This window comes from Anomaloglossus baeobatrachus, chromosome 1 (assembly GCF_048569485.1).
Source record: "Anomaloglossus baeobatrachus isolate aAnoBae1 chromosome 1, aAnoBae1.hap1, whole genome shotgun sequence".
NCBI classification, from domain to species: domain Eukaryota; kingdom Metazoa; phylum Chordata; class Amphibia; order Anura; family Aromobatidae; genus Anomaloglossus; species Anomaloglossus baeobatrachus.
Window position 1 is genome coordinate 129,633,766 of NC_134353.1, and position 12,357 is coordinate 129,646,122.

General features: G+C 43.0%; 1 protein-coding gene across 2 annotated transcripts in view; it reads right to left on the reverse strand.

The window, feature by feature from the left end:
• The window catches only part of LNX1 (ligand of numb-protein X 1), a 309,648-nt gene extending 298,134 nt beyond the window's left edge, over nt 1-11,514 (reverse strand). For both annotated transcript variants that reach the window (XM_075347037.1, XM_075347036.1), the window contains exon 1: nt 11,426-11,514. In XM_075347037.1, coding sequence (XP_075203152.1) covers nt 11,426-11,431 — 6 coding nt within the window. In that variant the 5' untranslated portion in view covers nt 11,432-11,514. The remainder of the gene's footprint in view (nt 1-11,425) is intronic.
• Between the last annotated feature and the right edge of the window lie 843 nt (nt 11,515-12,357).

A 12,357-nucleotide genomic window follows, 5' to 3' on the forward strand; every position in this document is an offset into this window, starting at 1 on the left:
AGTAAACCTAAAGGCCTAGCATCCGTTCTAGTCATATTGCCCTCCCTTGAGCCCCAGGGCAGCATTACGGGCAGTTCCTATATTCTGAGCATCAGCATATTCAATTATATAAGTACAGTACAGCATTTTACCATCAGATAAATACGTATTTTATGTTCCTTCAGAAAGAAAATACATTGACTGCACCACGATGTGCACAGCCATTCATGTGTGACATCTAATAATGCTAAAGATTACCTGCTCAAACAGCATGAAGCAATTCCTACAGCAGCTATAACCGAGCGTACACTGCTGAAGTCTGAAACATGCGAGCAAACAAATGACATATTATACCTACAGTAAATATTCTGAAATCTACATGTCTAATTGTGTGCATTCTTCATTACTCAATGGTAGGCTGCAAAAAAGACCAAAGAAAACTGCTCAGTAGTGTTCAGGATCATGAGTTGTTACTAGTTATGATAAATTAAGACAGTGAATCCCTAAGACAGGACTCAACAAAATACGGCCCACCAAAGGTTCCCTTGTCGCCCGCAGAGAGCTGGGAGAATCTAGTTATTTTCTTATATCCAAATATATTTACGTATTTTAGAGACAAATACATTTGAATATTCGAGTACCAGGACAGTGGCAGAAAGCAATATGAAACAGTGGTATGACATCATCACACTGCTGACCTCATTACACTGCTGACTAGTCCGTCCTCTTAGCATCTTAGCACACCCACAGGGGCTTACTAACACGCTATTCAATGCAGGGTCACCAGCGGTGACGTGCTTACCTGTGTTCACTGTGACTGCGCTTCTGAATGTCAGTCACTTCGAGTCATGTGCAGTCGACCTCTCTGAAGCTGGGACGCGTGCACCCGACTTCATACTGTGCATGAGGCATTCAGAAGCGCGGTCACAGCAAACACAGGTATGCGTGGTGACACTGCATTGAATAGCATGTTAGCATGCCCCTGTGGGCATGCTAATGTCGCGGGCAGAGGAGGGGACGCCGCGCTCTCCCTACTGCTTGGGTCCGGCTCCCGCGGCCTGCCGCTGCTCGGTGGCTCGAGCGATGGGCCGGATCCCGGGGACTCTAGCGGCGCTCCTCGCCCGTGAGTGAAAAGGGGGTTTGGGTGTGGGGATTGTTTATTGTCCGTGACGCCACCCACGGTTGTGGTGAGATTGGAACACCACCGCTGCTCTGGCTGGGGATCCCGGGAGTGATGGTATGGAGCAGCCAGTTGTTGTGTTGCCCCTCCGTGGGTAGGGGTTGGTGATCCCGGGGCCCAGTGATGGAGTTGGGGATGGTGGACAGGCGGGCTATGGGGCCTGTGGAGGTGCAGGGGCAGTGCTGTGCCGCACGGCGGTACTCACTCAGCCAGTAAACACGACACAGTTCTCGGTAAACAAACGGCTGGTTGGACGGGTCCCTCAGACGGTTGCGCTGCTGATATCCCCTGACCCCAGGTTGTTAGTGTAAGTTCTTTCCTTCGCCTCCTTGCACACTCTTCCTGCTCTCCGGTTTCCAGCTGGCTCCCCGATTCAGTACCGGGGGGCCACCGCCCAGCCCCGGCTACCTGCGGTTCCACCAACTGGCTCCCCGGCTCCCTGCAGACGGCCACTACCGTCTGCCTGTCTTTCTGCACTGGGGCCCTAGGCTCCAACCTAGGCCCCAGTCTGCGTCTGCCTCTCTGCAGACTTCCTCTCTCCTTCACTCCTGAACTTGTCTGGACCTGCTTCCTCCCTCAGACCAGACAAACTCCTCGGTGGGCGTCTCCATCTCCTGACTCCGCCCACCTGGTGTGTCAGTCTGAGCCCAAGGAAGAAACCAGGTCTCACTGGGGTTGTCTGTGTGAACTGCTGGGGGTGGGGGTGTGTGTGTGTTGTTACCTGTGTCCCCTGGCTTGTCCAGGGTGACACACTAACATGCTAAGAGGGCAGCTAGTCGGGGGATATAATACCCTTGGGACTAGTCCCTGCGATCATTAGCATAAAGCCCGCTTTACACGCTGCAATATATCTTACAATGTGTCGGCGGGGTCACGTCGTAAGTGACGCACATCCGGCATTGTAAGGTACATTGCAGTGTGTGACAGGTACGTGCGATTGCGATTGAACGGTAAAACTTTCATCGCATACATATTGTACCTTTCTCTAGTATTGCACATCAGATTGTTCATCGTACCCGGGGTAGCACACATCGCAGCGTGTGACACCTCGGGAACGATGAACAGATCTTACCTGCGTCCTGCAGCTCCCGGCTGACAATGCGGAAGGAAGGAGGTGGGCGGGATGTTTACGTCCCGCTCAGCTCCGCCCCTCCGCATCGATTGCCCGGCTGCCCCGTGACGTCGATGTGACTCCGAACGTCCCTCCCACTCCAGAAAGTGGACGTTCGCCGCCCACATCGAGGTCGTATGGACGGGTAAGTGCGTGTGACGGGGGGTTAATCGTATGTGCGGCACGTTCAACAAATTGAACGTGCCACACATACGATGGGGGCGTTGCAAATCGCATACGATATCGTATGCGAGATTGCAACGTGTAAAGCAGGCTTTAGATAAAAGATCTTTATTAATACTTTTTCTAAAGATCTCCTTATCTATGCTAGTGTATACAGGGGCGGTTAGGCAGGGATTAGCAATATACACCCAGAACTACTCATAGTTCTGGGTGCATATTGCACCTGGCAGGTTCCCTTTAAAGGAATATATGAAAAAAGAGATATTTTGTTTATGGATTGGACAATGCATGTAAGCCAGCAACTATTCACACTTATTGGATGTGCGGGTCAGTTTTTTTGAAATATTTGTAGTGAATATCTTTCTGATTGAGAACTCTGCCCTATAACCAGGCTATGTTCGTATCCTTTATAGCAGGAGCCTAGCTACCCAGACATGGAGGTTTGTAACCCAGATAGAAGCATTTCAAGTTAGGTTCCCGGTTTACAGAGATATACCTTGCTGTGGTTACTGGGCTTACATGCATTGGCCAATATATAAACTAAATATCTCTTTTTTCATATATTCCTATATCAGTAATGCAATGCCAGAGTTCCCTTATACATTGTTGGCTGTTTAGTGTGCAGCTGTATGCATTTTATAGTTATGTTATGTTTTTTCAGCTAGCACAAATTTACACTAGTTGGATGTCCGGGTCAGTTTTTTTAACATATTTGTAGGTTCCATTTAAAGCCTTGGCATGAGCACTGCAAGTGAATGCAACCTATGGTTATGTTCAAATTGTCTTTTCAGGGAGAAAGGAGATGAACTCTAGTGCTACCTATTGGTAGTGTTGAGGAGAGCCATAAGATGAAATACTTGATTAACCTCTGGACATAGAGCACTGTGAGAAGTGTGTTCAAGTAAATCAATTCTCTATACATAAGCCAGTCACTTTTCAGAGGAAGCCAAGATGGCCCCCGATGACATCACAGACCCTACCATCAGCATGGATCCACCAGATGACGTCCCTCCCATCACCTTCATCATGGACTGATCCACTGAAGTCAGACCCGCCCATCAACAGTAACACAGATCTCCCCATTGGCTAGCCCATGAACTGTCCCACTAAATGGACTATATACCAGAGACCGCACGGGTTCTCCTGTTCTTTTTGGCTGCCGTTTTTACTGTGACCAAGAAGAGAGTTCATATCAGACTGTGTCTGGTGTGAATTCTTTACGCATGCACTTGGTCTATACCAATTAGGCCAGGCAGTAGGCAACTAGTGATCTCTGGTTAAGAGTTCACCCCAACAGTAGTAGCAATCCTAAAAGTCAAAAGTGGCCCTTTAAGGAGCCTTTTCATATGACCTAGGATTTATGCCAGATCAGAACCTCAATTTGCAGACATTGTGTTTCGGGATGGTTGTCCCTCATCATTCCAAAGTATGAGATCTTATCTGGCTGTATGAGAAGCTCTACTGGGGTCTAAGGGGAAAACTTTTCTCCTTGTGGTAAATGACAAACCAATATGGCTGTCAGTGGTGAGGTGTCTATGGTTATGTTCATACAGATTTATTTTTAAAGAAGATTCTGCTCCAAAATCCATCTAAAAAATGTCTTCAAATACTTTTCGAATAGGCTTTCTATTGGATTGTAACCCAAGGAAAGATCTCGTGCCTGCAAAACCGTGTGGTCGTTATAATTAGCCACGCGGTCTTGCAGGTGAAACAGTCATTTCCCTGTAAAATTAAATGACTACAAGAAAACAGTGTAAAGTCTGCAGCAGCACTGGGCTACGGTTTGCCTTTCAGTGTGCTCACAGTTTTTTTTTATTTGGATTTTGAAGAAAATTCTGCTCCAAAATCCATATAAAATATTTTTACAAATACTCTGTGAATAGGCTTCCTAATTATTTTAATGTAAAAGCACATCGGTATGGCACATGATTCTATTTTTTTTCCACGTTGATAGTTTTTAGATGTGAACCACTTATAAAGAAAAGTATGAAAATACGTCATGGCTGAGAAACTGGAACACTGTATTGTAGGCTGGCAATATGGAAAATAGTGACACGTAGGGTGTACACCTGTCTAATGCTTTCCACCAAATCTGCATTCCATACGGATCACACTCACATGGCTAATAAGATGCAGCATGTACATGTTATTAAATATTTGGTCTCCTGCGTCACAAGTAATATCTAATCCATACATTAGGAAAATGTGAAGAATAAATTGGTTTGAATGATTACTACCTAGTTCTCGTGACCGTTCTGTTTCTTAGCTAAGACCCAATTTAGCAAAAAGTTGAAGTTAAGGTGCCATTGTCAAAAAATGGGCGCATCTTAAATGAATAAAAAAAAAATAATTATATATACTGTATATATTATATGTATGTCCTCATAGGTCTACTAAGCAGGTGCAGAACACTTGTTGCTGACATCGATTCTCTTGCTGAAAATCTGTATTGTATTTCACCTTTGTCAGAGATATGTGAATATAGGCTCCTTATGTGGCAAATCTTTGAGGCCCCTTGGGCATCAAATACAGGTCTGCTACCTCTGCACGTCTGATAGCTATTGCTCCGAGCAGCAATTATGACATGCTCTTTTCCAGCTCAGCTTTTGTTTCATATATATAAAATAGAAATACCAATAATTCCGTTCAAGCTATTTGTATTTTGCATTAATGATGGAAGGAAAGAAATACGAAGAATAGATTCCATAAACCTTAGATCCCATAAGCTTAACATGGACAAAACAGAATTCATTGTCTTTCCTCCTCACTCAACTCCTCCAACAAGCCTTTCCATCAAACTTGATGGTTGCTGACTCTCCCGAGTCTCACAAGCTTGTTGCCTTGGAGTAACCCTCAACTCTGCTCTGTCCTTCAAGCCACACATCCAAGCCCTCTTCACCTCATGCAGACTACAACTCAAAAATATCTCCCAATCTGTGCTTTCCTTAACCAAGAATCAGCAAAAATATTAGTGCATGCCCTCAGCATCTCCCGCCTCGACTACTGCAACCTCCTGCTCTTTGGCCTTTTGCACCCCTCCAATCTATACTAAACTCTGCGGCCCGCTTAATCCACCTCTCCCACCGCTATTCCCCAGCCTCGCCACTCTACCAATCCCTTCACTGGCTTCCCATCGCCCAATGACTCCAGTTCAAAACATTAACCATGACATACAAAGCCATCCACAACCTGTCTCCTCCTTACATCTGTGACCTAGTCTCCCAGTACCTACCTGCACGCAACCTCAGATCCTCACAAGATCTCCTTCTTTACTCCTCTCTTATCTCCTCTTCCCACAATCGCGTACAAGATTTCTCCTGTGCCGCCCCCATACTCTGGAACGCTCTACCCCAGCATATCAGACTCTCGCCTACTGTGGAAAGCTTCAAAAGGAACCTGAAGACCCATCTCTTCCGACAAGCCTACAACCTACAATAGCCCTCAGACCAGTACACCACTATGCAACCTGCTCTATCCTCACCTATTGTACCCTCACCCATTCCCTGTAGACAGTGAACCCTCACGGGCAGGGTCCTCTCTCCTCCTATACCAGTCTGTTTTGTATTGTTAATGATTGTTGTACGTATACCCTCTTTCACTTGTAAAGTGCCATGGAATAAATGGCGCGATAATGATAAATAATAATAATAAATAATAATAATAATAAACCTCATTATTAAATCTTTTGAGGGTTTATCTTGGTTGCATTTAAATGCAATTATTGTTCTCTGGAAATAACGTTTCGCAGCATGGTAGCTGTGGGTGAGGTAGTCGTCTCTTATGCCCTGACATGTTACATGAAAATAAGGGTCCTGGCTGGGTGTGTGGACTTATACTATGGGGGCGTTACGCCCTTGCAGGCCGCATAATGCCAATGGCTTCAGGTGGCCAGGACCAGATGTTAACCAGTTCAATGAGGGACACCACCGGTTCTTAATAAAAGTTGTTTTAATTAACAGACATCTGATAACTTTGTACAGTAGATAGTGGATACACAGCTTCTCATACGCTTCATCTTGAACACAAAGCATCTCTAAACAGAGTTCCTTTACTTCTTTACACTCATTTGTTCCTGACTCCATTTGTCTCACTTGCTGCACCACAACCCAGCTTAGCACCACAGTACAGTCCATGAAAGTCACATCCTCAACTGGCAGGTCTGCATCTTGTCTTTCTCTGACCACATGGCCATACTTAGATTTTAACTTTTTGATGCTTAGGGAACGCCTGCACAGGGCTCTGACTTAATCTCATGACGCTGTTCTGTCCTGGCCTATTACCTTAAGAGTTATAAACTCAGTCGTACTTCTAGCTGTCCCTTGGATCCATTTTCTGTTGATCGCTCTGTCCTTCGGTCAAATCTCTGACTCATCCCCAATACATCACTCTGTGTCTCGGTCAACTCTCTCTCTCCAGGATTTCACTACCGACGGTCCTCGTCTCCTCTTCCTCTGGTGACACTCAAACCATTCAGGTCTGCTCTCTAGCCCAGTGTTCCTCAAGTCAAGGTCCACCAACATAGCATGTTTCAGGATTTCCTTAGCATTGCACAGGTGATAATTTAATCACCTGCACAGATGATGATTCCAACAGCAGTGCAATGCTAAGGAAATCCTGAAATCATAAACTGTTGGTGGGCCTTGAGGACTGGCATTGAGGAATACTGCTCTAGTCAGACCTTAGGTCTATCACTAGTGCAAACTGGGCCCTGCCATTTTAACAACAAATGGTCACTGTTCCCTCACTCTAGCCCCTCCCACTCTGAGCTAGTCCCAAACATTAGCTCTTATTCTACTGTCTGGCACAACACACGTTATCACTAACAATACATGTCACAATTCACATTGCACCTCATTACACTTATCACATTACACATTATATCTTATATATCATAACAAAAACATTGGTGTCTTCAAGCGGAAATGTGGGCAATAAGTCCATCTTCTTACAGGCTAAACACTTATTAAACCAGCTCAGGACAATTCCATTTATCACCATTCCTTATCATACACATTAACACGGCAAGTCATTTTTCAATCATTTTTTTGGGATACATGGGGTTCATTTTTATGCCACGGTCATAGTCTCTCTTTTCTTTTACTGGAAAATAAAGGAAATAAGATTCTCTTTTGCCACTTTTTTTATTACCAGAAAGAATTGCTAAAATACATTTAAAAATGTGTTCTTCTCTCTGTAACTAATATTTTTTATGTCAAACAAATTTTTTTTTATATGAGGGTAGGGCTAGTAACAGAAATTTGGATTGACAGTGGTATTTATATTTTTATTTTTCATGGATTTAACACAATGTGCCGTCATAAGGTTATAAATGACCATTGGTGTATGGGGGATAGTGTGCATTTCAATATTAAAAAATGTAGTTTCTAGGGGTGATAAAATATCACCAATATTCGGCAATATTCGGCTTTTCGAATATCCAACGAATAGGTCGCCGCTATGCGAATAATCGATGCGCAATGTAAGTCTATGGGAAGCCCGAATAGTTGCTATTCGGCAACTATTCGGGTTTCCCATAGACTTACATTGCGCATTGAATATTTGCAAATAGTTGAATAGCGGCGACCTATTCGGTGAAAATGGGCGTTGCCGAATATTTGCGGTATTCAATCATCCCTAGTAGTTTCATCTTATTTCTCCTGTAACTGGGTCTGGTGAATTTGCTTTATTTAGAAGGGAAATGCATATTATAATAGCGGAGCTGTCTGGGTTTCCTACGACAGAGCACTTCCACACATCGACCACATGACCGCTATGTATGGAGGAGGAGGAAGAGGACAGCGCCTCCTATTTTTTTGTGTCCAGCACTTCTTTGGCGCTTATGGTAATAAACCGTTTCTGTCGGCCAGTCCCCCGCACACGCGACTGTGTGCTCTTATGCAATGACGTTTTAGAATATTCCTGTAGAGTAGGAGCAGGACTGCCATAATGTTTAAAGTCTATGGGCAACCCGGAAGCAACCCGGAAGCAATTATCCACCTAGATTAAACAATTGCTCAGCTATATTTGACAATTGACAGTTTTTGTAATAGAGACAGGCCAATGAAACTTCCAAAAATAGACCGTTCTGTCAGCATGGACTGTCAATTTCTTGGCATGGATAACAGGATGATATGCTACCGGCAACAATTTAAGAAAGCTTAAAAATCATTTCACCTGCCAGACGAGCGTTTTGCTGGCCCATCATGTTATCGGCAGCCCGTGTACAATAGCCAATAATCAATGACTGAACATTCTTAGGAAAGCTCGATCACAATAAATCGGACAGTATAAACGCATGCTTACTCTCAGTGCACATGTTCCTTCACATGGCTGGGGTTTCATTTGGGAAGCAATTTCAGCACAGATGAGTTATTTATGCAGCGCGAGATTTCTGCCGTCAGTCAGGTTAATCTGGATGTTAGTCATCTAATTAATATCACCATTGAACCTATTTATGTACAGATAACTATAGCTTACATTTATTTATTTATTATGTCTCTCCTCTTTAGGTTTTGGTGCAGTTTCTGTGGGTAAAGTCGATTTCAAGATCCAAGATCTCAACCGTAATCTGAATAACAGGGCTCATTTACAATGTATGGTCTCAACCTCTATGGGAATATTGTGGATTAGTAAGTAAAACGTGACATATTAACTTTTCAAGCAGTGGCAGAAAACCTGTCTAGTGGAATAGCAATGTAAAGACGACACCTAGATTTACCTACCAAAAAATACCTCATTCTCAACCAGTAAATCTGTTCAAGCAACTATATGTATCATATTTCCAGCAGTAAATTCTGGACTGTAGACTCCCCAGCATAGGATACTCATTTGAGATGGTCAATAAGAGAATGATTTGTCATTGTACATTGGTTAGAAACATTGGAACTTTGAACTTCAAAAAAATCACTGTTTACGCTCAGATTTCAGGTCAAAACACTGTTAGTGGGCTGCTTGTCACTTTCGACTTTCCAATTATGCCAATGACCCCACCCAACAATGCCAGAAAAAAAAATCACTTCAGATAGACATTGCTAAGAAAGTGCTGCAATCTTGGAAGAAAAGGGGTTTAACTAAGCTTTCATTGCCACCTAAAATCAGTAGTGTGTGGGCTTCTATGGGTTCAAAAAAATGAACAAATTTGCCAAGAACATGTCTCCAGATTCTTCATCACAATTTGTTTAGCAGAGGTCTCCACATAATTACTCTTAGGGCAGGGGATAATAGCCAATTTTCGGTCCAAGTGCAATCTGAGAAAAGATCGTATCATGCTCAGACCAATGTCTATGTGGTCGATAACATTTCAGATTTTTTCCTTGGACACTCTGTGTCCAAGGAAAAAAAAAAATCACAGCAGGTCTGAGTTTGATATGATATTCAGATTGCGCTCGGCCATGCAAGTCAATGAATGTGTGAAAATAATCAGACAGCTCTTGTATGACATCTGTGTGCAGTCCGATTTCAGCGCATTGAAGCAATGGAGAAATAGAGAAATCTTGTTCTTCATCATTTCCAAACTGTGTACACCGATTTCTCTCATCCGAAAGAATCTGATCACACTATGCAGACACTGATCAGAGTATCATTTGCAGAATCGGCCCGATTCTCTTGGATGAGAGAGTCTATGGCCGTTTGCCCCTGTCATTTATTCAGAAACAGGCCAGCAAGGCTGATCTCAGGCCACATCTCAGCCTCTGTTCCTAAGTCCATTGGAAGTTTCTGTCTTAACATCCAAAAAGTGAGATTCAGATGTGCCCTTATTGGAGCAATGCACTTTAGTTAGCCAAATGTATCTCAAAACATTGAAATTTCGATTGTGTTTGACTTTTTTTTGGCTGTACTTGTCTTTAAAATAGTGAGTACCCTAGTTACACATCTAAAGAGGGTGTTTCACTATGGTGACATTGCTGACCTAAATATAGGATAGGTTATCAATATCAGACCGGTGGTGATCCAACAGCCAGCACCCCTACCATCATCTGGTGTCATGGCTGTATGTAAACAGTTGCCAACCTGAAGAGCACAGCTCCGTCAAATGGCCCTGCAGATCAGCTACTATTGAAATAAATACCGTAGATGACCCACAGTATCCATCCACTAAACAGTCAACAAAGCTGTGCTGCTCAGCTTCTCAATGATGGCTGGTCACCATCGAAACTGAGAACATCTGATCTTGAGGGTGCTGGGTGTTGGCCCCCACCAATCAGATATTGAAATATCACAGTAGTAAAATACCACTTTATCCTGTATTTTAGATGTTCATATGTAAGCCCCATTCTAGCCAGGAAATGGGGTTCAAATGTGGTTTTAACCCAGCCGAAGGTGCAAACATTATATCCAACCCTGTAGAAACATATGAAATATTTTGAACTTATTGTTGTATGGTGACCTTTCCCCAAATGTTGCTGTGTTCCAGATAAATTTCCTTTCTGTTGTAATTGGAGACTATAGCAGAAGATACAACTATTATTAATGCTGTCTATTTAGCACAGGGCGCTGTGACCTTACCACCATCTGTCACTGCTTTAGTTAAGATACTCTCAGGTATACTCTGCTTTCCATAAATGTACCTGAATTTCCTTCAACCAATGTGACTGCTAATGAGGTCACCAGTATATAGATTATACACGGCTCCGGCAGTCCCATGGGCTACGGTCAGGTGTGCTGGGACCCAGTAGCATTGTGTCTGTTCATGGTTCCTTTCAGCTATCATCCATAGGACTGAGTATTAGATGGCAATGTCTATCTGGCAGAATCCTTGATACTATTGTTGTACAATGTTTGTTGTTCTCCATAAATAATTTTCTCCTTTTTACCTTAATAGATTCTAAGCACATTTCACACAAGTTTACTTTGCCACGACTCCAATATATATTCTCATAGCGACCCAACCTTCTATAGGCAAACTATATCTAATCCTCAGCATTTCTCAGCTATGTTTTAGCTAATATATACATATATGTGCTCTATATTACCTTCATGTACAGATGTCGGGGCAGTGGTCCATTAGAATTAGTGCAGCCATAGTTCTCGCTGTAAGTTTCATAGAATAAAGTTGTTCTTTCCAGTCCCAAGGTGAAAACTCTTCCTGTAAAGGAATTAGGTGGTTATTCACACGCAACAATCAGTGACCTCATAGTCCCGCCCCGGCTGGTAGGTAAAGCCTCGCTGCAGCTGCTATTCATATGTAGAGCAGGTCATGTAGACACTTGACAGGGAATACACCTGGCTCTGGGACATAAGGGCTCGCTGAAAGGAAAACCATTAAATAGAAGATTTCTCCTCCGCACATGCACTGCCTACACCAAACAATGCCCTAACTTTTCCTTATTTTGTACCTATGCTATTATGCCGGAAGAAATAATATTGTTTACTTACCTATGTTCATATATAGCAATAGTTACTAGGTGAACTGAAGACACTGTTATGAATTGATATACAATGGTGACCAAAAGTTTTGCATTTTTCTTTAAAAGTGAGATTACTTTTGTTTGATTGTTGTGATGCGATTTTCCTGGTGGTTTTAGTAAGTAGTAGTGAAGCAAATGATTGTCAGCTCTAAGGATGACAATTGTGTTTGACATTGCCTTATCCATTTATATGTGATAGTTTTCCACATTTGCTGAGCCAAATGTTTTCCTATTTTGTCATGTAGACTTAATTTTGACTATTTTTTTTTTTGTTTGTGTGCTTTTCATATAGAACATGGCAAAGACAAAGAGAAATTTATCTCCAGATGTCAGGAAGCTTACTATTCTGAGAGTGAAGTCAAGCAAAAGCCAAAAAGAGGTAGAAAGAGGCAGCGATGGAATTGAACTGTTCTGAAAGTTAAGTGTCACATATAACAAAGAACGAAAAAGAAGCTTATGGAACAGCTGACAAACCTACAAGTGGACGACCACGCAAA